At 44.8% G+C, this 25,777-nt stretch overlaps 1 protein-coding gene across 3 annotated transcripts; it reads right to left on the bottom strand.

Moving 5' to 3' along the window:
- Positions 1-717: 717 nt before the first annotated feature.
- GLT8D1 (glycosyltransferase 8 domain containing 1) lies at positions 718-25,685 on the bottom strand. 3 transcript variants are annotated; one of them, XM_019547417.1, is made up of 11 exons: positions 25,112-25,226; positions 22,132-22,237; positions 21,971-22,030; positions 21,775-21,873; positions 17,807-18,023; positions 15,296-15,413; positions 13,665-13,749; positions 4,413-4,525; positions 2,578-2,744; positions 2,265-2,377; positions 718-1,748 (listed from the first exon to the last, which is right to left on the bottom strand). In XM_019547417.1, the coding sequence occupies exons 3-11, from the start codon at positions 21,984-21,986 to the stop codon at positions 1,558-1,560; spliced, it is 1,119 nt and encodes a 372-aa protein (XP_019402962.1). In that variant the 5' UTR covers positions 21,987-22,030; positions 22,132-22,237; positions 25,112-25,226; the 3' UTR covers positions 718-1,557. The 3 variants fall into 3 exon arrangements, with proteins under 3 accessions (XP_019402962.1, XP_019402961.1, XP_019402963.1); XM_019547416.1 differs by lacking the exon at positions 22,132-22,237; XM_019547418.1 differs by lacking the exons at positions 22,132-22,237; positions 25,112-25,226 and adding an exon at positions 25,422-25,685 and having other exon boundaries at positions 1,143-1,748.
- Between the last annotated feature and the right edge of the window lie 92 nt (positions 25,686-25,777).

A 25,777-nucleotide genomic window follows, 5' to 3' on the forward strand; every position in this document is an offset into this window, starting at 1 on the left:
TAAGCCACCCTTAGCCTTCTTTAGGAGGGGCAGCATACAAATAGAATAAATAAATTTACTAAATTAAAATTTGAAAAATACAGCACCACACCACTTGCTATTGAAACTATTTCATTCAGGGTCATTTTTGAGGTAGAATGGCAACACTTGAAGTGCTTCATTGGCATACAATGTCTGTCTTCTCACATTTTGGAGTGCTAATAAAGGCCTCACGTGCCTTTAAGCGTTACGTTTGTCTGAGATAAAGTGCTCTTCATGCAATAAATTGCCTTGAGAGAAAATGGCAGGAAATCAGCAACATGGTTATTTGTGGTGTCTCAGTTTCCTTAAATCTCACAGGATTTTATGATACTCCACACAAACTGTAAGGAAAACGGTGTTTTATATTTATATTATTTAGGTATATTTAAACAAACAGTGGTTTAATAAATAATATAAATACAAATCTATAAATAAATATAAATGATAATTTATATAGGCCTCATTTGAAGATTAAATAAGTACTTACATAAGTATGTTTAAATAAGCTAGTTTCCTTTTAAAGTAAGGGTCAGCTGAGTTACTTTAAACAGCGAGGAAAAAATTCTTTCAAATACAACCTCAGTACTTTAAATACAGAGCAGACAAATTTCCTTTTCATGACCCAGCATTATTCTCAAGTCTAGAATGAGTTTTATATCATTTCTATATTCCAATGATCGCAAGTTGAATGCAACATAATTTAAAATCTGTTTTTATTTTTGAATAAGCTTAGCTTGCTCCACAGTTTTAAAAAAGACTAGTGTCAAGTGGTAATTCATCAATCACTAAAAAAACCAAACAAACAACATATGCGTGTCATAATTAAATGATACCTGAAGATTGACTTTTGGAAAGTTAGTTCATATAGACCAGGGGAATCAAACATACAACCGGATCCAGTCCATGGAGATGGGTGGTTTAGACCATGGTGCTTTTTGCAATGAAAGAAGAGAAAGAGCCTCTTAACACTGCTGCTACTTAACCTCCGTTGTCACTACAGCAGATGGAGACCACACTGCTGCAGCCTGGACACAGCCTGCAGGATGATCCAGATATAGAGTTAATGCAAAGAAAGGGTTAAATATAAACAGTCATGAATGAGTCATCATGCAACAGAAAGCTCCAGATATCAAGTCCATATTTTATAGGTAACAGAAGCAAACGGTACCAGTTCTCTCTCATAAAAGTCTTGCACAGCAATTTAGTACATGGTAGTCACCCAGGTGCAGACAAAATCGTCAATTCCAGAAGACTAGTAGTGGAGTGAAGTAAAAAATTATCAAGCAAAAATGCTAGTTCATAATGGTGTTTCTCTGCTTTTCCTAGAGCTGTTAAAATAGGTTCCTCAGTCACGCAGAAAATGTCTCCTCTTGAAGCATGCATTTTGGGACATTTGAACATTTCACCTAAATTAATATTTTTTTCTGTGCTCTAAATTGGCAAGGACTGCAACTGTAATACAAAACTGCTGACAGGAAATAATCTGGCTCCAATAGTTTCCTGAGGGGGGGGAAAAAAAGGTCTATAGAATCCATTTTACTTTGCCTTATAAGCTTCTGAGTGTCTACGAATCAGGTTAAACTTGCCCGTAGGATCAGGAATGTACCACTTCTCCCAAACATCAGAATAGGAAGCTGTTCTTCCCCAGGGTTTGAAATGTCCATTCCAATGAAGCAACTTGGCAGCTTTAACAAACTGTGGAGAATATCTTTTCCCAGCACTAGACCCTTTTTCAAAAAAAGAAGTTAGTCAAAACCATATACTTGTGCAGAAAGTTAAAAGCAATATCATCATCTTAGCATGCACAATGTTAATTCAGAGTTAGATATCAAGGGAAATGCTGTATGAGGAAGATGGTAAAAAGTGATACACAGTCCTCACAGATTAGTGCTAGATTGTGAATTGCAGATTAACACTGTTTTAAACCATTTCTATTGCTCCCATATTTTGAGGCTGCTTTGGCTTCACATTCATGTTAAAGCAGTGTTAGAGCTGTCCATGCATTATTCATCATCAAACAAGCTTTAAAAGGTAGATTCAACCAGTAGCTAAATGGATGGAGAAATTTGCAACTGGAGTTCTGAAATTGGGGAGAACAGAGTGGAAAGCAGGAAAAAGATATTCCTCTTTACCCACATGAAAAAAACAGTTTGCTGCATTATCACCTAACAATGGTCAGTTACGGATTTAGTGAAATGAATGAGGGAGTAAATTAAGCCTTAGCATTGAAATTTCATACTTACCAAGATGTCGGACATTCCACAAAGGGTCAATATTGGAATACTGCTTGTAAAATACAATTAGCAGTGGGGGTGTAGCCACGTTGCCTGCCAGAGTCTTACTGTATAATTCTTCTCTAGAGGGGAAGAATAAACAAAGAATTTTTTAGCTGAAGGTGCTAACGTACACCTAAAATGGTAGATTTTCAAAGCCAGTGTACACTGCATTATGTCTAGAGGTTTACATATCTAGTAATTTATATTTCCACAATTAAATTTTATCATGATAAGGCAAAGCCCAATAGTTTTCCCTCCCTCTCCTGTTGTTTATTCTTACATTACATTAAGTTTCATCCATTTCTCCAACTGGTTAGTGATGTTCTTCAGTTTCCATTCTGTTAAATTTGCAACAAAGACCCCTGGATTGAAAGAGCAGGTGCTAGCTTTCATGGCAAGCTTCCGGATCGTTTCTTTTTTGTAGTCTAGGAATCCAATGTAATTATACTGAAAACAAGAGGAAGATAACTGAAATTAGTTTTTAGTCTTAACTGCACCTAAATGCAAGATTTTGTTTAAAATATACCACCTAGCTCCAGTTAAAAAAAATTCAGCATCTCTGCTAGAACACGTAGTGTGTTTACAAAAATCCCTTTCTTGAGCTTCAAGAGCTTGAAGTGTCAAGCTTTCAGAACAATTTTCCAGTTCTTTCAGGAATGCTGAAGGTAAGTGTATGATACAGATCCGCAAATAAAAACTAGGGGTGCACCAATAAAGATCTTCTTGGCCGATACCTACCTGATAACCGATTTACAGGAATGTAGCCAGGCAGTGTGGAAAGCAGGTCCCTGCAGGTAAGTCTGTAAACGGGCAGATCTAGGCCCCTCCACAGACTTACCTGCACATTTTATTAAATAATAAAAATAATATTTATTATTATTATTAGGGAGTGGAGCAGGGGCTGGGGGAGCTGCCCAGCCAGAGTGGTGAATGGGACCCAGGGCTGGGGCAGCGAGCAGGACAGAGCCACTGGTAGCTCATCCAGGGGACCAGCATCCCAGCACTTAAAAATGGTGGCAGGATGCTTGAACTAAAACTCAAATGGGCATAATTTCAAGCATTGCTGCCACCATTTTAAGTGCAGGGACACTTGTAACTGAAGCCGAGCTGAGTGGGGTGAGGGTGGATGCAGGCTGCTCACTGTAGACTCAGGGCTCTGCACCATGCTGCCTTTGCCCGAGTGGCCTTGCACTAGCTGCGTGCCCCCTGCCCGCAGAAGGTATAACTCACTGTCCTCACTGCTGCTGGGCAGACAGGGGGTATATGGCTGGTGCGGGGCTCCTGAGGGAAAGAGAGCAGGGAGCCCCAAGCCCACAGTAATCAGTCCGCATCCACCCCATGCACAAATCCAGAGGGGGCACATGCCCTCCCATGCCTCCCTGGGTGTGTGGGGGGGGGGAGGTTGAGTACAGCAGCAGGAAGCTGCCCCTCCCATCCCCGCAATGCCCCCTTGATGAACTGTCCATGGCTCCATCCCACTCCCTGCCCTGGTCCCAGGTCTCATTTGCTGCCCTGGCTGGGCAGCATCCTTATCCCCAGCCCCTGCCCCATGCCCCCCCTCACTGTGGGAACCTTGAGCTGCCACTCCATGCCCCTTACCCTCCACAAACTTACCTGTAGGGAGCTGCTCACCAAGCTGCCCAGCCTGTTTTCCTGTGCACATGCACACAGCAGCTGGGGCCCTGGCCAGAAGGAATTTTATATTTAGCAGTGAACATTATTGGTTATACTGGCCAAAAAAAGCCGATAGCCAATAAAGTTAATTTTCCTTTTATTGGTGCTGATCCAATATGCAACCGATATATTGGTAAACCTCTAATACAAACTTATCAGCTGAATGTTATGTTTTTGATTGTATTCTCTTCAGAATAGTGTCTTGCTTCAATTTTAGAGCACAGCTTAAATTCAAAGCGTTTCCAATATATCTCCACTTTTCAGTATGTTCCAAACTTGGCTTTCAATTTTGTTACAATAAGCTACACTTTTTGGCAGGTCCAGTGAGACACTTGATTGGCAAGTGTTCCAAAATTCAACTGCGCAAAAGTAGGAAACAAAATTAGAAGCCACTTCTAAAAACTGAAGCCTATAATACTGATTAATCAGAACTATTCAGACCTGATTTCCTGCTCCACGGACTGCAAATTTATTAGTGGTTGAGTCACAGTCATCTGAAAATGCAGCTGCATGTCCAGGCTTCAATGGAGTGTTGTAAAGTTCAAAAATATCATCTGAAAATCCAGTAGAGAAAAAAAAAAAACAACACATACCACTTCAGTGATAACTGAACACATTTTTTTGTGGTCGTTTACACAGCTGACACCAGCTTTCAATAATAAGAAATAAAATTCAGGCAGCAAAATATTTAAAAATGTACACCCGCCAAATATATTATGCACTGTTTACAAGAAATTTATGATACCTAAAATAATTTCCTTTACCTCCCCCATTTCAAATGCTACCTTAGTTGAAACACCCTATCCTGCACAAGGGGGCTGATCTTCAAATGCTAACAGCCTCCTGAAGGAACTGACACATCTACAGTAAGACTAAGCTGTAGAAAGACACTTTATAATAGAATAGCTGTTAGGTTACAAGACTGAAGTTGTGAGCAGGTGTGATCATGAGCAGGATAAAGTGACTACATTGTTTCCAGCTGGTTGAAACCATTTGTGCTGCATCTCACCTACCACTTTATGATGATCTGTTTAATCCAACCAAGCCCCACCTTTCCTTGCGACACCCCTTATGGAGCAACCTCCCGGATCAGGACCCGTCTGCAGATACCCTTTGGATCAAGAAATGGGAAACACGGGAAGTCACAAATAAGTTCCTTGTGACAAACCCCACTTGTCAAATTGCTGGCTTTGAATTAACACGGAGAGAGTAGTCTCTGTTAAACAGGTTCAGGACAGGCCAAGGCCCCTGCGCAGCCAACCTCCACTGCTGGGGCCTCAGTGCTAACCCACTGTGCTCTTGTGGAGACACAAACAACGTCACACATTTTTAAATAGGATGAGAATAGGATGGGTTTCAACACAGACAAGTGCAAGGTGATGCACCTCGGGAGGAACAACCGGCACCATATCTACAAGTTAGGTAACTCCCCTCTTGTCAGCACAGAGGCGGAAAGGAATCTGGAGGTCATCACTGACTCCAAGATGAACATGGGCCAGCAGTGTGGGGAGGCAGTTAGGAAGGCCAACCACACCTTGTCATGCATCCACAGATGCATCTCGAGCAGGTCCAAAGAGGTGATCCTCCCCCTCTATGCAGCACTGGTCAGGCCGCAGCTAGAGTATTGCGTCCAGTTCTGGGGACCGCACTTCAAGAGGGATGTCGACAGCATGGAGAGGGTCCAGAGGAGGGCCACTTGTATGATCAGGGGGCAGCAGGGCAGGCCCTATGAGGAGAGGCTACGGGACCTGAATCTGTTCAGCCTCCACAAGAGAAGGCTGAGGGGGGATCTTGTGGCCTGTTATAAACTCGTCAGGGGAGATCAGCAGGCATTGGGGGAGTCACTGTCCCCCCGAGCACCACCAGGAGTGACCAGGAATAACGGTCACAAGCTGGCAGAGGGCAGGTTTAGGTTAGATATCAGGAGGCGCTACTTCACGTCAGGGTGGCTAGGGTCTGGAACTAACTTCCAAGAGAAGTGGTGCTGGCTCCTACCCTGGGGGTGTTTAAGAGGAGGTTAGATGAACATATTGCTGGGGTCATTTGACCCCAGTACTCTTTCCTGCCATGGCAGGGGTCGGACTAGATGATCTGCTCAGGTCCCTTCCAACCCTAGAAACTATGAAATGAAGAGGCAGATTAATAACTTTGAACTCAGTTAACGGGGAGGCTATCACATTCACTAAATAATAAAAATAATATTTATTTCAAACAGCTAATATTTTTCTTCTTCATTTCACCTTCTGAAACAAGGTGTGAGCATTATTTGGAGGTGTGTGGCATGCAAGAAAGTACTAAACTATTGTATAATCCTATGAAATATGAACTTTCATTTTTACCTGGGAGAACTTTTACAATCTTTTCTCCAATGCCTGATGAAGGGTGTTTGTGCCTGAAAGCTTGCAATTCAATACATTTTTTTGCAAAAATCTTGTTGGTCTAATAAAAGATATCATCTCTACTATGAGTCTTGATTGCTTTTAAACTACTGTTTTATCATGTAGTATAGTATATAAATAGGGCCCTGAGAAAATCGTGATTTTGTGGACTGCACGGATATCACAAAATTCACCCCATACCTTGACTTTTAGATGTTGTGAGCACAGGCGGTGGAAGGCTGGGGCTAACGGGATTTAGCCCCACCCTCCCCCCCATGTGCGGGGCAGAAGTGGCTGCACAGAGGCCACAGAGCAGCTCAGTCATGGCCTCTGGACAGCTGCAGCCAGTGTGGGGTGGAGCACACAGACACAGAGCCTGCATGCAAGCCAGGATTGCCGCCAGACAGCATGTGGAGCACTGCCCACCACAGCAGTAGCCTGGGGTCCAAATATCCTACCACCTGCTCGCTGCATTTGGGCAAAGTTAAGCTCCATTAGCCCCAGCCTTCTGCCATCTATGGTGTGTGCCTGCATGCCACATGTGTGAGGGTAAAGTATCATTTTTCACGAAATATTCACAGAACTACTGGGACCCCTTGGCCAAGATCAGTAGTAGTTCTCTGAATATTCTGTGAAAAACAATATTTTACCTGCACATGTGCCGCAAATTTTCAAGAAGAAATCTGTGATTTTCTCAGGGCCTTTTATATAAATCATGTAACTCTAAAAGTTCAACTGCATTATTTTTTTTTACTTCTGAAGTTTAAAAATGTATATTTAATCAGATAAGAATATATTGAAACCTATTTAAGAACCTATAAAAAGCTGGAAACCTACTCATGTCAGAAAATACTTACGATTCCTGCATAACTTATACAAACTAACTATATGTAATTCCCTATAAGTCAGCAACTAACAAGCAAATGGAAAGGAAATCTGGGGCCCACTGGTAGAGAGTCACCTTGTATATCATGGAAAGTAAGTACATAGTGTATGTGTGTACATGCAGGCACGCACGGCAGTCTGTGTGTGTAGGGGGTGAGCACTAAGCAGAGCAGCACTAAACAGAGCAAGTAGCTCTCCTGATAAGATAGAAACATCTTTAAGCCAAAGCTTCTTCCCAGTCCCATGCATTTCCATCTTAAACAGGTTATATTGTATTTAAACATCCAGGGCAGGATTCTATTTCCATTTGCATGCCTGAGTGACAGTCTTTCCAGTCTCTGATTTTGGCATTTATGCACATTTTGCAATTCTAGGCTGTTGCAAACCTTGGCCATTTTCAAGGGATCTAGGCCAAGCTGGAGAAGTGTGGCTAAACAGAAGGCCCCAAAACCTGTTTCTGAGTGATTGTAGATTGAATCATTCCAGGCCTGACAACCAGCTTGGTCAGCAAAGTAAAGGAAGCAAACAACACATCCAACTATACCGGTAATGAAATCAAATTAAACAGAGCACAAGGCTTTAAATTAGATGATTCAAATAAAGTATATCATAGCTTTATCTTATTGAAATGGATTAGTGTAACCAAATGTACTAGATGCTGTTTTGCTGTAATAAATATTTTTGTTAAGATTTAAGTTCTAAAAACAAAGCAGCCTAAACTGTAAACTAAGGTGAAAAAGAAACAGCATTCCAGAATAGCAAAGAGAAGGAGATAAGGAATCCTTCCTCTCTGAAAATGTAACTTTCACAGGAATATGAATCCCAACTAATTGATACTTTCCGAGCACAGACAACTGGTAGGGGGGGCACATGGGCCACATGTCCCCCCCCCCAAGATTGGCCCCCGACTCGGCACTGCTCAGGATGGTGCAGGGTTTTTTTGCCACGTGGGCCGGCATTAAGCCACAGCATAGAAGTATAGAAGTGGATATGGGGCTTCTGGCCTGCTTACAAATTGTGCCCCCTCCCCAGACTCAGGAGGCACCAGTCACCCCTGTTTCCAAGCCTGGTTCAATCCAGTCCAAAAAGTCTCAGGGAAACAAAAAAATGTACATAAAGTCAATCAAAGAACATTTTTTACAATATTAGAATAAGTCATCTATAAATATAGGATATAGGCTGGAAGGCAATTTGGACAACTCAACAAATTCCAGAAGACCTGCTTACCAGTCTCTGTACCACCCTCTGCCCCCTTCTCATGTCTTTCCAGTCAGTATAGGTACCTGTTTTCTATGTTGTGCTGTCATGGGTAGCCAGATAAACTCTTGTCCCAAAGTCTGTTTTTGTGGTTTGGGGTACAAGCAATAAGAGGTCAAGCTGTAGACCAGTCTCATGCCTCGTTTATTGTCAGGCAGCCTATAAATTCACCTGTAATCTGGGTAACTATGCCCCTGCACTGTGAACACTTAAAACATATGTACTTTCAGAGTCTGATCAGTAGACTACACACTGGCCACATACATATGCCTAATGTGGGCATGAAAGTCAAAAGGTAGCTAGGCAAAAACCCAATACTAAAAAGGTGTTAGATGAGGGAGAAGGGTTTTCTCATATCTTAACTCAAAGAACTGAGAGTCTAGGGAACTTACCCAGTAAGCGAGAGACCTGTGTCATAGGCTGCCTTGCTTAAGTGGGGGTTTGAACCTGCATCTAACTCAGAGGCGGGCAATTACTTAAGGTGGAGGGCTGCTTAATGAAGCTTGGCAAGCTTGCGAGGGCCACATGGGTAGCCCCGCCCCTTGACAGCTGCCCTGCCTCCTGGCTGCCATAGTTCTACCCCTAACCCCTGTCACTTGTCACCAGAAGTCCCTCCCCTTGCCTCCCAGAAATACTCCTTTTTAGAGGGTGGTTTGCCATCTTAGAAACTAAATCATACACTAGAAGTCAAACACCTACTATAACATATTTTAATTTTATTACAAAAAATATTTTTGTTATGATTTGTATTTGCATACTGTATACAGAGATAATTGCAAAATAACTCAAAAATAAATTTTTAGTCTTGTATATTGTGCATGTGTGTTGGGTTGTAGGGGGGCTTGTGAGGGGGCATTAGGGCATGTTGGGGACGTGTATATGTGGGGGGTTGCAGGGGCAGGGTGTGGGTATGTGGCATTTTTGGGGTGTGAGGGAGGGTGAGAATACACCCCTGAGGGTGCAGCAGCAGGTGGGGGTGCTTGGGGCACTTGTACCCAGCAGCACATGGTTCCAACCAGTGCTGTACATTGCGGTGAGGAATGCAGCCCCAACCTGGCCATCTTTATTGCTAGCGCTCCCCACCACGAATATGCAGCCCCCACACTTACACAGCATGGGAAGGAAGCCCCATGCGCAGGTCCTGGGACTCCGCAAGGGAAGCAGGGGCTGGGTTTCCCCTCCACTTCTGGCGGAGTCCCAGGACCTGTGTGGTTTCCCTCCTATGCCACGCAAGTGCAGGGACTGTGCATGTGCAGCATGGAGCACCAGCAATAGGGGCAGTCCAGCAGGGACTGGGCTCCTCACCATGATGTGCAGTGCTGGCCAGAGCCACTTGCTGCCAGGCACCAGCCAGGTGCCAGGCATAAACACCCTGAGCGACCCCACCTGCTGCTGCAGCTACTGCCTGCTGGGGCTGTGCACTATGGAAGGAGTGAGGGGGGTCCCCACATCCTCCCCACCCTCCCTCACACCCACATGCTGCCCACCCGAGCTCTATGGTTCTGTCGCACCCCTGGATGTGGGCTCTGCGCTGCTGCCAGCTGCAACCCCATGCTCCTGCTCAGCTGCAGCTCTACCCCCACCCCACCACTTCCCTACTTGCTGCCTGGAGCAAGTGGGATGCTGGGAAAGCCAAGCAGGTCCCCTGTGGGGTGACTGCAGCAGCACTTGGAAGGTGCATGCTGGCTGGGCCAGGGCCCTTCCGTCCATAAAAGTGGGACTGAGGTGCGATAGGGTATGTTGGGGGTATGAGCAACTCACTTCCACTCTTGCAGGTGGAAGGGCTGGGCAGGATACAATTCGTTGGTAGGTGGTATGGGCCCAATGAAAGTGCTTGGTGGCCCGGATCTAGCCTGTGGGCCATATTTTACCCACCCCATATCTAACTTCTCTGCACAGGGACCCATCCATCCACCATACAATTGGGCAGGTCTAGTCTCTTGACCCCGGGTGCCTTTGGAAGTTACTCCTGCCCTACTCCAACTGGGCTGCATGTAGAGCCAGGCTTGGTCAGAAAGCACAGCCATAGTGGTGGTGGCAGCAGGTAGGTTGCTTTATGTCATGCTTGCTCCTGGGCACGCAAGGAATATCCAGGGGGACCAGACAGGAAGGAGGAATCTGCCTGCTGCTGCCACTGTCCACTTTCCTCTGGAGTCTTCCCCCACACCTCGGGGCAGCTGGGGATAGCAGCAGCAGTGGACAGGGAATAGAGGAAGGGGAGGGGAGGGGACATGCTGCTGAGCACAGAGGAGAAGGGAGGGGGAAAATTCTTACCTTACTCAGGAATTATTTTTAAATCCCTGGCTGCTGCTCGTGCAGCAGTGTTGACTGAAAAGGGGTGCATCTGCACCAGTGCACCCTTCTGGATCTGCCTCTGTCTCTGGGTGAGGCAGACTTAGAAGCTAGTGTCCTTTTTCCTGAACAAGTACCCTAACCACCCTGCTTTTGGGTATAAACCATGGACAACCCCCCTTTCTGTTTTTTTGACAAGCATGTAGTCTTTGTATGCATGCTTACATTTCCATAATGCAAAGTTAATAGAATTGCAAACTGTGCATAAGTGTAAAACACCATGTGAGTGGCAGGATAGCTGCCATTTAAATGCACAATGGTAACATAATTCTGCCCCACTACAAATTTAAAGAGAATGACAATCAAATACGTGGTACCAGTAAGATCACAAGTTATTTTTTCAAGTACTTAATATAGTTTAACTGCAAAAATTAAAAGAGTATCAACACTATATGAACAACTTATTGACCTGCTGATCACAAACAGGGAAGAATTGGTGGGGAATGTATTAGTGGATGGCAACTTAGGCAGCAGTAACCACAAGATGATTGAGACTCATGGGCAGGATCCACTTGGGAAGCCAGACTGAGTGGAAAAGAAGTCCAGGAGAGCTGCCTGTACTTGCGGAAGCTTTACTGAGGAGTGCAGGAACAAATCATTCTGACATGCAGGAAAACCAGTGAGTATGGCAGAAAACCAGCTTGGCTTAGAAGGGAACTATTCAGTAAACTAAATCACAAAAAGGCAGCTTATAAGAAATGGAAACTTGAAGAAATAACTAGGGAAGAATATAAAAGCATTGCTTGGGCATACAGGGATGAAGTCAGGAAGGCCAAGACAGTTGGAATTGCAGCTAGCAAGGAATGTGAAGGGTAATAAGAAGGGTTTCTGCAAGTATGTCAGCAGCAAGAGGAGGATCAGGGAAAATGCGAGTCCCTTACTGAATGGGGGAAGCTACCTTGTGACACAGGTTGCAGAAAAGGCTGAAGTGCTCAATGCCTTTTTTGCCTCCATCTTCACAGGCAAGGGCAGCTCTCAGACTACTGCACTGGGCAGCACAGCTGGAGAGGAGGTAAGTAGCCCTCAGTGGTAAAAGAACAGGTTATGGAAGAAAAGCTGAATGTGTACAAATCCATGGGGCTGGATGGGATGCACCCAAAGGTGCTGAAGGAATTGGCTGATGTGACTGCAGAGCCATTGGCCATCATCTTTGAAAACTCATGGGAATCAAGAGAGGTCCCAGATGACTGGAAAAGGGCAAACATAGTGCCCAAATTTAAGAAAGGGAAAAAGCAGGATCCAGAGAACTACACACCAATTAGCCTCACCTCAGTCCCTGGAAAAATCGTGGAGCAGATCCTCAAGGAATCCATTTGTAAGCACTTGGAGGAGAAAAGGGCATTTAGGAAAATTCAGCATGGATTCACGAAGGACAATTCATACCTGACCAACGTAATTGCCTTCTCTGATGAAGCTCTATGGATATGGGAGACTGGTGGATGCGGTTGGTGTATCTTGATTTTAGCAAGGATTTTGATATGATCTCCCACAACATTCTCACAGGCAAGCTAAGGAAATATGGGCTGGGCGAGTGGACTGTAGGGTGGATAGAAAACTGGCTGGAGCATTGGGCTCAGCTAGTATACAATGGCTCAATGTCTAGTTGGCAGCTGGTATCAAATGGAGTCCCCTGGGTGTTGGTCCCGAGTCTGGTTTTGTTCAATGTCTTCATCAACAACTTAGAAAATAGCATAGAGTCTGCAGATGACACCAAGCTGGGGGATAGGACTAGGATTCAGTGTGACCTAGACAAATTGGAGGATTGGGCCAAAAGGAATAACCTCATGAGGTTCAACAAGCACAAATCCAAAGTCCTGCACTTAGGATAGAACAATCCCATGCACCAGTACAGGCTGGGGGCTGACTGGCTGGGCAGCAGCTCTGCAGAAAAGGACCTGGGGTTTACAGTGGACAATAAGCTGAAAATGAGTCAACAGTGTGCCCTGGCTGCCAGGAAGGCCAATGCCAATGGCATACTGGGCTGCATTGGTTGGTGTGTTGCCAGTAGGCCAAGGGAAGTGATTATTCCCCTTAACTGAGCACACATCTGGAGTACTGTGTTCAGTTTTGGGCTCCCCACTACAAAAACGATGTGGACAAATTGGAGAGTCAAGCAGAGGAGTGACAAAATGGTGAGGGGCTGGGGACATGATTTATGAAGGAAGACTGGGGGAACTGGGCTTATTTAGTCTAGAGAAGAGGAGACAGGAGACTAAGAGCGAACTTAACAGCTGTCTTCATCTACCTGAAGTGGGGGTTCGGAAGCGGATGGAGCTAGGGTCCTCTTAGTGGTGGCAGATGACAGAACACGGAGCAACAGTCTCAAGTTGCAGCAAGGGAAGTTTAGGTTAGATATTTAAGGCAGAGTTTTCTCACTAGGAGGGTAGTAAAACACTAGAACAGGTTACCCAGAAAGGTGGTGGAAGCTCCATCCTTGGGGGTTTTCAAAACCCAACTAGACAAAGCTTTGGCTGGGATGATCTAGTTGGGGCAGGTCCTGCTTTGAGCAGGGGGTTCAAATAGATGACCTCCTAAGGTCCCTTCCAGCCTTAACTTTCCATGATTCTAACTTCATCAGACCTAGACAGAAAAAAGTATTGCAAGTCACTAATTTTCATGCTTCAGCAAGACAGAAGAAGCTCATCATCATATAGGGACAAAAAGAGGTTTCTTTCTAGTATGCAGACTTTTACTTGATGGGTTTTTACAGACAGTTTTTCTACATGAAGCAGAAGCATTTGGCTGGTGTCTGAGACCTTGCACATTCTAGTAGAATAATTACTATTTACCTAGTAAGCTTAAGAATGAAAAGGTCCAGTACCTTGCACTATTACATCATCATCCACATATATGGCCTTCTCTGAATAAGGAAGCAAATTAGGCAAGTAAAATCTTGCAAAGGTTAACTGTGAATAAAAGCAAAAAAAGAGAAATGAAAGTAAAATGGGAGAACAACAGAAGACTAGGAAACTGAGAGACTTATTTTGGGCACCAATTTTTTGGTGAATGATAATCTGTGCAATGAAAATAACCATCAAGACACTCTGTCTATAAAAATATAAATAGGGGCTTACCAGCTGAATTTTCAAAAACACCTAAACAACTTATGTTTAAGGAGTACAAGTCCCACTGAAAGTAGCTTTGGCTCTTTTGAAAATACCAACTTAATTTTGCACGGCAATTTGAAACCATGAATTAATTTATGTGGTCCTGGTCATATAATGCAATACAATATTGTTGACTCAGCCTGCACAAAGTTGTATAGAAGTAACTGGAACTCTCTACAGATGGGGAATCAATGGACCACATTTCAGATTGCAGGCCAATCGCTGGGGTGCACCGATAAGAGATTTTTTGGGCCAATACCGATCTGATTTCTGACACATAGCCCGCCAGCTTGAATAGCAGTGTCTGGCTGGTAAGTATGTTGTGGTGGAAGGGGTGGGCTCTGTCCCACACCCCGCTCTACGCTGGCTTGGCAGTGCCCCAGGACCTACCCCACTCCCTCCATCACCTTGGAGGCTTCAATCTGCACCCCCCCACCCAACTTAACAGTTGGACACAGCTCTCCGGGCTATGTTCCCGGCCCCATGCATGCTGCAGCTGTGCACACATGGGGCATTTATCGACCACATTACTGGCCGCATCAGGCAAAAAAGCCTATTTCCAATATAGTCAATTTTCTTTATATCGGTGCAGATCCACTATTGGATCAATGCATCAGTGCATCTCTGCCAATCACTATGTATTTAGAAATTTTGTTTCCACTAAGAAATATTATATTGGTTCATTACAGTTCTTGGGATTATGACTGAAGGGCTCAGTCACTTCTACTACTTACATCTAGCCATTATTACTAACGTAATCAAGATTAACCTGAAATATCCCATTGCATATTCCTAACCAATGAAATGCAGAGGCATCTTGGTACTCACAATCCCAGAGCAGGGCGTCATTTTGCATTAGATGAAAGAAGTGAATGATTTCTAATTCAAATGAAAGTGCAAGTGAAATTTAAAGAACCAAGTGTAGTTGCCCAAACTATAGGACTAGGACTCCAGAATTAATACTTCTACTTTTCTTCAGAAATCAATGATATTTAATAAAGGTAAGTTGTTAAGGAGACTTCTTCATTATTTATGAAACATAAGCTTTACAGCTGCAAAGTATTTCCTGCTGGTATACTGGTTTACAATAGAATCAGAAAATGTACTCCCTACTTAACTACCTCAATTTCTATCTAGTCTAGGTTCAATCCTATGAATTTGGCTGTGCCTTGATCATTGTAACTTAAAAGTTATATAAACCTAGTTTTGGATATAAAACAAACATCTGTATCTTTACATTTATATTTAAATCTACTTCCTGCAAAAAAACTGTTCTGGCCAGATATCTCCAGTCTATCCACCCACATGAGTGATAACAAATACTAATATCAACAATCAGACTCACTGGTTTTATGGAGTCTGTCTGTTCTGAATCCACCGGCATCTTTCCTTCCAAAACATGAGGATCAAAATCTATGATTTGGTATTTCACATTTTTCAGAACAGTGTTACTCAGCCATGACCTGCACAGGACAGAAGAGAGAAGGAGAAGTCACAGATTTGGTTAGACAAGATAAAAATAAGGCAAGAATAAATCAGAGAAGATCCAAGGAATGCTAACACAAATGAGTCTTGGATTACTAGCTCTTTGTTGATGGTTTCCTTGTCTAGAGAATGTACATGTATTGCGTGCCCTATTGTAGCAGGACCAAAGCTCCCTGTGACACCCCTGGTAGCTAAGTGCCTCCTGCCCCACTCTAGCTCCTTGGAGCACTCTCCCATTCTACCTTTCCTGCCACACCTTGATACATCTAATAATACTTAGGGAGGCTGACCCAGGGCTCCAAAGTGAGCCTTAGTCCCTTGGCTATCTATTGCCACACATAGCCAGCTGGCACCTGTGTTATTTCCCTGACTAACTTGTGACCCACTGGCTCTATCAGGCCTTAGAGCACAAGCCGCCTTAGCAGCAATAACTGTGGCTTCCATGCTCTCCTGTAGCAATGCCCATGCCTTGCAGCTGTTACTCCATCATCCAAGTACCAGCCTTTACAGGCTTCAGCCCTCTTGGCTTTGGCCCAGTGTTTGTTCTAGCTGTGGATTCCTAAGCCACTAGCCCTAGCCCCCTTGGCTCCAGCCTACCCTGCCTCTCACTCTCAGGGCACAGGCTCTGGCCCCCACAGCTCCAGCCTGCCCCATCTCACTCATGCTCTCCCTTGGCCTTCACAGGGCTTGCTACCCCGAGTGACCCCAGGCACCCTACTATGTGGCTACCAATCCTCCCATACAGCCACAACCTGGTCCTCTGGTATCAAACTTAAATGCAACGCAGACACAAGGGACCTGCTTCCAAATTAAATGTCTCCCTTGCTCTGCGGTAGCACCCCCCCTTAAAGTTGTACTTCCCTTCACGCTATCACCTCCTAGCTGTCATGGGTGGCTTGGGTGTCTGACAGGCTGTCTCCTGCACCCCTCTCCCAGGAGATACGTTCCCTGCAGCATGCAGTACCAGACTGCCTGTCTTACTTCAGGCACTAGGCTTACATGCCCTAATGCACTGTCCCTTCCAGTCAGGTGACTCCTTCATCAAACACAAGGGTTTCCTCTTTTTCCTAATGGCCAGCCTGCCCTTTCCTACTGCAGCTTATTCCAGCTGCATGCACCCTTTACTCTCAGGTTGCTTGGAAATCTGTCCCATGCAATAAATTTACTGTAGTTCAGCTAACTTCTGCTCAGCTGCCTGCCTATGGAACAAAGCTACCCTGCTGTACTTACACCTTAAAATAACAGTAGCACCTGTTACACCTATGGTAGAAATCAGTAGGGTGTACCAACAAAGCCACACAGAGCTCGCTACAGGATTGTGGCCTGAGATGCTGGCTAGCCTAATGTTCTGAGGCTCTCTCTCACATTGTTATAGTATTTAGCACAGTCCTGAGTCCTAACTGGCTCAGAAATGACATGACTAGCCAGTATTAATTAAACAGCTACAACAGCATGCACACCCTTAAGAAAACTGTGCCAGACATGCCACTGCAAGAAAAAACTACAGTACTTCATCTGTCTATAACAGCCACAGCAAATTGTGTGCTGGGCATTATTTATTATTCCAAGGAAAATATATCCAATGTATACAGTAAAAAACCCCAAAGAAACAAAACAAAAATAAACAAACAAAAAAACCCCCTTTGATAACATTTTCTCTAAAGACTTGCAAGTGATAAGTCGAGGTGCCAAAGATGGTTCTGGTTTAATATAAAAAATTCACACTTTTATTACTAAAGGCAATACTGATGAGCAGGAAAAAGAGGGTCAAATGCCAATCTAAAAATCAGGAAAATTCACTGGTACCCTTCATCATAGAACTTGTCTTCCATCAAAAAGTGTTACTGCTTTAAAGAAAATAGACTTTAAGAATGTACAACAGGTAAGCATGCATTTGTTTCTCTGCAACATTTATGGAACCAAGCCTCTTTTAAAAAAAAATAAAAGTATTTTGTGATCTTTTACTCAATATTCCCCCATTTGTACCAGCAACATTGTCTTCACCTGAAAGCTAACCTGACTAGCAGCCCCACATCCTGTCAAATAAGAGCTGAACCCTGAATTAATACCAGTCACTACTGGGAACAAAAAAATATTCCCTGACAAGAGCCCAAATCACTAGAATCACTGTGGTTTCTGGGTTTACTGAATGTTATCGATTCTGAGTATGTGTATATTTGTAGCAACTACTTTTTAAAATATTTTTTTTTTTAAAAAGCCAGGAAACTGAGAAGATAGAAGTCACGCAAAGTAGAGCTAATTCATGCAAAGCACATGGAATGGTAGCAGGAAAAGTGATTGATGATATAGCATATAAAATAAAGCAAAATGTTAAAATTGCAGAGGCATGACTCGGAAGAGTACAACTTACCTCAGGTGATCCACAGTATTGTTTTGAGCGATGATGTGGAACATCACATTTGATTTTGTGTTATGATAAATACTGTTTATGGCTGCAATGATGCCTCCAAGCCGGTCTTCTGATGCTGTAATGACCACAGGAATTTCTCTCTCATTCCTTTTTTCTATCAGGTTTTGGGGAGCCTCAGGTATAAAATCAATGGGCTGGAGTCCCAATGCATTTGAATCTACAAACAGAGTAATTATGCACATTTGTATGCAGCAAAGGAAGTTCAGGCACATTTGTTATGTGGAATAATCTTATTATTTCAATTATTTCTGTTATTTTAGTACTTCCAGTCCCCAAGCGGGATTCTAAGCTTTACTGTGCAAGATTCTGTACAAACTTGTAAACAGTAAAGGTAATGGCTCGATGACTGAAGTCAGGGTTGTCTTGGTTTTTGCTCAGAGTTGTTGAGATGAAACAGCTTTTCCATTTGGTAGTATGGATGCAAATATCGTTTTAAAAACATTAAATTTAACTTCCTCTAGTTATATCAGTTAAGTAATTAACTGACAACACAGCAGCTTAGACAGTTGCTGCTGGGAGCTGCTCCGTCTCCTGGAACTCTTTGACTGAGGGGAGAAGATGGAGGAGGGGGAAGAGGCAAGCCTAGCCAGAAAACACAGCCCATGTGAAGCCCTACACTGGGTGGGAGGGAGGGAATACCAAGGGAGAGAAGCTAACTGCTTAACTGATGAGTCATTAGGCTTCTTCTTTTCCTCTTTGGCTGTGGGTACTAGTTACCCTTGCCCCTCCCATCTCTCCTGTCTACCCTGCTGCTTTCTGATTCCTGCTGGGGCACCTCAAGGCTTCCCTTCTATTCTTCCCTGCCAGACTCTGCCCACCCTATGGTAAAGGATAACCAGTAAGCTAACCAGTTTCACTACTAACTTTATTTATCACTACACCTAGTGGTTAAACAATTAATCATTTAACTGATTTTTCAACCCTATTCAGTAGTTTAGCTCCATTTCAACTGGAAGCTTGCTGGCAGTCAGATATAGCATCATGGTAAAAATATTGAGAAGAGTGTTGAAGCGATGATGCAGCTTTGCTTACTCTTGTCTTAACCTCAAAGGGATCTGTGATAGATCTGTTATTGAGAACCACCGCTTGCATACGGAGCAGGGAAAGAATGGTGACCAATTTCCATGGGCATCCGTACCTCTGCAGTGCTTCTTGACCGACAGAGCTGAAGGTTTGTGTGTGGTCAAGAAAGGCAACGCAGAGAGGTTTATGTTGTTCCCAACATTTTTCCTGCAACTGGCAAGCTGTGAAGATCGTATCAGTTGTGCCTCTTGATACCCTAAACCCACACTGAAACTCCAGGAGCAGCTCTTCAGCAAGTGGGAGGAGATGGTTCAGAAGGGTTTTCTCAGTGATCATTCCTGTGATAGACAGACAACAAGGTGGTCCCTCTTCAAGGTAATTTCCACAGTTGGAAACATTTCCTTTCTTCAAGACAGTCATGATCATAGTGTTCACGTCAGGGATTTCCTCATCATTCCAGATCCTCAAGATGAGGGCATGGGCCTGTGATGTGAGCTCCTCAACCTCTTGCTTGAACGTTTCAGAGGGGATTCCATCAGCTCAAGGTACCCTGTTACTCTGCTTGATGGCTTTCCTCACCTCATCAAGAGTTGGAGGGATTCAGAAATAGTCTCTGACTGGATGTTGCAGGATGGAGTTGAGAACACTTGTAAACAACAGTCTTGACCGAACAGGTCTTCCAAATGCTCCTTCCAACAGGCATTAATGGCTCCCCTTTCCTTTGATCAGGTCTCCTCCATCCCTGAGTGGACCACAGATGGCTTTGGTTTTAATGAATAAATCAAGCATATTGTGGATGTCAGTGAAATGCTGCATCCCCTTTGCTTTGTCTTTCCACCATCTATTCTTCATAACACAGGTCCTCCTTTGGACCTCTGTCTTGCCTTGTTGGAAATTCAATTTCTTTTGCTTGGAGGAGTTGTTGTTCTGCCAAGTACAAAAGGTCTTTCACATGCAGTCGATCAACTCTTGGGTCTCCCAGCCATTCTCATCAAACCAGTCTTGATGTTTCCTAGTAGAGGATCCAACTGCCTCTCTGCAGATGCTAATGGACTTAAAGGCACCCCAAATGCTACCGACTTTCTTCCATTGTTGTTGACTAGAATTCACCAGTTTTCCATCGAGGCACTGCAGAAAGAAGGCTCACCTGATTGGGTCCTTGAGTCCCCCGACATTGATCTTCTGTTGACATTGCTTTTGCTGCAGCCATCATTCAGGAGACTGTTTGAATGACATAACCAAACATAGCAGTTGGTCCAGCAATTGTCAGTTCCTAACACAAGTTGGGTGATGCGGACATCTGCGATCCCAGACACAAACAATGACATAGTCAGTCAAGTGCCAATGCTTGGATCGTGGGTGCTGCCATTATGTCTTGTGCCCATTTTTCTGGCAGGACAGGATGTTGGTGGTGGTGAGTCCATGTTCTGTGTATTTGGGCAAGAGGAGGATGTGGCTGGAGTTGACCTTTCCTGCTCCTTCCTTGCCAATGGTTCTGTTCCAGAGGTTCAAGTCCCTTCCAATTCTGGCATTAAAATCAACAAGAAGAATGAGTCTGTCTCCTTCCAGAACATCAGAAAGGACTTGGTCAAGACTGCAATGTAATTCTTCCTTGACTTCATTAGTGGCGTCAAGAGTCTAGGCATATGTGCTGATGACAGTGGCATATCAGATCCCTACCCATTTAAGACAGAAAGTCATGAGGCACTCATTAATTCTGAGAGGAAATTAGTTGAGTTGGTTTATGAATTCATTCTTGATGGTAAAACCAACTCTGTAAAGCCAACATTCTCCTTTCCAGAGGAGGGTATAGCTGCTTCCTTGTTGTTTGACCTGCCCATCTCCTGCTTGCTGGGTTTTGCTCAGTACAGTAACGTTGATGTTGTGTTGCCTGAGTTCTTGAGCCAAGATTGTGGTGTGGCACTTTGGGCATTCACTATTAGGATTGTCCATGAGGGTCCTGATGTTTCAGGTCCTGAAAATGATTGTCTTTGTTGATTTTGACCGCAATAAAGGTGATCCCACTGGACACAGTTATCCAGTCAGGAAAAAAAAAATGTTTAGGGCACCTTTTCTAGCCCCTCCCCCCCATGTAAAGTGAGCAGAGTGGATTTTGAAGAGGGCTGCTCAGTCAGTTATAGTTGTTGAACCACACTCCTGATTACCTCATCCAAGTGCTAACTCATGACTAGGAGCTTCCAGACATCACAATCCTACTCCCATTGTCATCAGCCGGTCACCAAAGGACTTGAAGAATGTGCTGGAAAAGCCGTTTCCACAGAAGATGCCTGTGTGTGATTTCTTCTATCGTGGGGATGCTGCTGTACACCAGCTTCCACATTCTTGACTCAGGTACTGCAGTATAAGTCTTTAATGAGTCCAAAAACTTTCAAAATGACCTAAACTGAACCAATAAGCATGTAGCCTACACTGGGCATATACAAAAATGCTACATAGACTACCTAGGGATATCATAAATCCTCCCATACTGGGAGTCTTCATATCAACTGAATCTCTTTCAAACTATTAGCTTCAATATAGAAATCATTGTTTTTAATTTTATTACCCCTCTTCTGCAGATGATCCTAAAAGAATCTTCTAGCCATAAAAATCTATGACTATCTGACTCGATAGACTCTGCAATATTTTTTAATCATAAAAAGTTGTATTTTTTCACTAAATGTAGCTGCAGCAAAAGCTACTGGATTCCTGCTCTGTTTTTGGACTCATGACCCTCATTACCCTCAATCCGCAACACACAGTCATGAGAACCAAGCTCCTCTTGGTTCTGGAGAAATAAGTGAAAATCTAATACAGCAGAGAATTAAAACAGAAAGGCAAGCTAAAACCTCATGTGTTCATTGTAAGACTAAAAACTACTATACCTGACAGTTCCCGTTTCAAGAAGTCACTGAGACCTAGAAAATTGTGATGCAGAATTAATAAAAATATAACAACAGCCAATGCAAGGATGAAAATGTTCACTGAAGAGAGAAAAAGAGAGAGAGTTTGTTAGAAGCATATAACAGCTCATGAAAATCAAAAAGCACAGAATGCTTTTGAAAAAAACCCAACCCATACCTTTTCTGAATGTCATTTTCCCTTTGTATCTTTGTGGCTAAGTATAACCACGTTAAAAACCTGTAAGTGGGAAAATATATCAGTTACATCATGGTATCAACTCATAGATACAGAAGACCTACAAATGTAAAATTATTTTATCGAACACAAAGAATACTTACAGTATTTTCCTTCTTTGAGAAAAACTCCCAATCCTATTTTAATGATCCGGCAAAACTTGCACCCAAGCAAACATCTAGTTAGGGCTCAACTTCTAATGGGTACTTCCTATAAACAGAAGGGAGAGAAGCAGAATTTAGGGTGAGGGGCATGAGTAAACAATGGTAAGTTACTTCATGCACAAGACTTATTCATCCATAAATCTCAGTATGCTTTAAGTGGGACAGTATTATCATATACATTTTACTGACAGAGAAACTGCAGGAGACAAGCAAAATGAATTGTATAAAGTTAAATTAGTCTACAGGAAGGCTGGAACTATGCCAGCCTTTTAGTCTCTTGCTCCATTAGCTTGACTATGCTTCAAGATAAGAATCAACTTTACTGGGAAGGAGGAGATGGAAGAACTGGGTACTTTTTGGCAGAGCTAATCCCTATTTTGCTGTGAACTGGGGAAAAAAAAGTTTTCCAGAAAAGACCTGACTACTTCAGCCTATACAAACCAGGCTGAAACCAAAGCTATCAAACTAGCTGTGTATATATAGGTTCACTCAATTTACCCATACTGAAACAGATAAGAGACAGAAGCTATCAAACACAATCTGTAAGGGCTCTCAAAAACTCTTGATGGGTTCTTTTTGACCCTGAGCCAACCTACTTAACTATCTGGGCAAGAAAGCATCCAGGTAGCAGAGCAAATATCTGTATCTTTTCCATGCTTAACTGGCTGTGGAGGCTTTATGCGAGTCCAGTACATTGTCTGCAAATATAAGAGACAATCAAAATGTACCTACACACAAAATAACAGTCAGCAGACCACATAGGACAACAGAAGTCCAGATCAGAAAAGATACTGCCTTCAGTTTAAGAGAAAAAAGAAGTAAACCCAAAGCCAGTGTATTATTTCTTTATTATTCTTTTGGCAGAAACGACTCCTCTAATCCATGAATGGAATGTGAAAGTCAAAGTATGGGCCTCACACATACCTAGTCACCCCTGACAATAACTGATCTATAGATGAAAAACAAGATAACGTGTACGTCCTGATTCAACTTCCACATGCTACCTTAGTAAACACAATTTTATAACAAATTCAGAAGCTGAAAAAGTTTTATACCAAATCAGTAGCTACAGTCTTTACATGAAGGTAACAACAAATCACAGTCAGAAAATACTGGCTGGACAGTATAAAAACAGGGGTGTGTAAAATAGGGCCTGCAGGCTGGATTTGGCCCACCAACTGATTGGACCCAGCCCATGGGTGGGCACCTACCAATTGGTTGTATGTTGCCCATGGTGCTCTGTATGGGATTGAGCCCTCACTGCTCCTGCCCAGGGCAGCCTGTGCAGTGCTCCCACTTGCCCCAGCCACAGCCCAGGCTAGTGCGAACCACTTCCCAGTGGGGCTGCTCCTGGTGCAGTTGCAGCTGCTCAGGTACTGCTCAGCTCCTCATGTCTCCAATAGCTCCTCCTCTTGCCCCTGCTGCATGGCTCCAGGCAGCAGGCAGGGTGGGGAAGCCTTGAGGATGCACACCAGGCAGCAGATGCCCAGCCAGGTAGGGGAAAGTTGCAGTGGTGCAGCTCCTGCCCCAGCATGTGGGTCTCCAGCTCCAGGCCAGCTTCCACTCACTCTGCCCATAGTGTGATGAGCAGCTGCCTTCAGGCAGCTGAGCGGGTGGAAGGCAGCCGGGAGCTGGATTCCCACTTGCTGAGGCAGGAGCCACCCAGCTGCAGCTTCCCCTGTCTAGCTCAGCATGAGGTCCCCACTTGCTGAGGCAGGAGCCACCCAGCTGCAGCTTCCCCTGTCTAGCTCAGCATGAGGTCCCTGGCACGTCCCCATGGCCACTGCTGCTACTGCTTCCATGCACTACCTGCTGCCCTGAGCAGCACATCAGGAGCAGGAGGAAGAGGAGCCTCTGGAGGCAGGAGGGGATGGCAGGGGGAGAGGGGCGGGAAGCTGTGCATGCAGGCAGGCGCTGGACTGGGCCTGTGGAAGCACAGCCCTGGCTCCATGTGAAGCACCATGGGGGCAGCCTTGGGCTGGGTGGGGGAGATGGGGTGGACCATACCTGCATGGCCCAGGCAAGCCTTGCTGTGTAAGCCTCCTTGCCCCCCACCTCCACAACTGGCTCTCAGGACCTAGAATGCAGGCAGGCCGCCCACACATGCACCCTCTCCCCCACCCCCAATATAGAAAAGTAAGACTTTATTTTGAGCCATTATGCTCTAAATAATGTACTTCTACATACACTACTCAAAAAAAACCCCAAATCAGGACAAAAAATATTTTTTGAAATAAATCATGCACTAAATATTGAACTTCAACTATAACATATTTTAATTTTTTTAATCGATATTTTTTCAAATTCTATCTTCTGAAAGATGTTGTGTAGCCCTCAACAGCTCCCAAAACTTGTTAAGTGTCCCTTCAATCAAAATAATTGCCCACCCTTGGTGTCACTGAACAGATGTATAATGATATTACATACTCTTAGAATTTTTTCATGTTGGGTAACAGAACACATTGTTTTTCCTGGAAATAAATACTTTTCCTGAAAATGTTGTATTTTTAGTGTAATGCAGGCCCCAACCCAGTGATACTCGGTCTTATTCACTTGAGGGGAACTGTGCACAAGTATTAAGTTGAGCACACGTATTTCAGGACCATCCTGCCACACGCAGATGCTAAGGAAGGTTTTGTGACAGCAACAATTTCCCCAGCGCCCACTGATACAGCTGCCGCCTGTGGCAGGCTCTAATGCCTGCTAAATGCGCTCTGGCCAGTGAATTAGATCCCGGATTTACCGCACTTCGAGCTGTAACACGAACATCAGGAGCATATGTCAGCCCTGCTGCACCCGTGGGGAAGGCGGGACGCGTGCAGTCAGACATCTAGACCCAGCGGCTCCTCCAGCCTCGCCACAAACTCATCCCCCGACGACAGGCTCCCCCTCGCCCGGAGCCCGTGCCCGCACCGCTCACCTGCTGCTGCACAAGAAGCGCGGCTGCAGGGCCTCAAGGGACCTTGCGCGGCTACAGAGGGCAGTCCTAGGGCCCAGGCCCACCTCTGCCGGCGCCGAGGCGACCCCCGCTCAGCAGCGGCGCCAGTCGGCGGCACCTGCCTCAGCCTCGCGCCGGGCTCAGCGCTGCCTGCGGGCGGCGGAGCTGGGGCACATCCTCTCCACCCACCGCCGACACAATCAAGACTCTGACGCGCGGAACAAGGGCAGCGGTGCTCACTCCCGCCACGCCGCAGGCACCAGCATTGGGCTGCCGCGCAGCCCTGCCTTACCCGGCGCTAAACGCCAACTCAGCAGCGCCCGGCGCAGCGGCTGCACAACATCGCCCTGCCGCAGGCGACGCCTCTACTGCCTGACTGAGAAGCAACAGAATAAACCACGACGCGCATCGAGACCATATGCGGAGTCCACGCAGCGCAGAGCAGCTGGCAGACCTACGCGTAACCCTGTGTAGAGCGGAGGCCCCAGCCGAGCCGTTAGTCAGGCAGCGCGTTAGGCATGCCCGGGATAGCAAGGACCCCGCGCAGAATCCCGGACGCCCTGTGATCGTTGCTGTGGAAACGAAGTAGCGGGAATCGGACGGGGCTGCTTCAAGCAGCAGTGCCCAGGTTGTAGCTTGGGCCTCCGG

Source organism: Crocodylus porosus, unplaced genomic scaffold (genome assembly GCF_001723895.1).
Source record: "Crocodylus porosus isolate Cpor-Errol unplaced genomic scaffold, CroPor_comp1, whole genome shotgun sequence".
Lineage (NCBI taxonomy): Eukaryota > Metazoa > Chordata > Crocodylia > Crocodylidae > Crocodylus > Crocodylus porosus.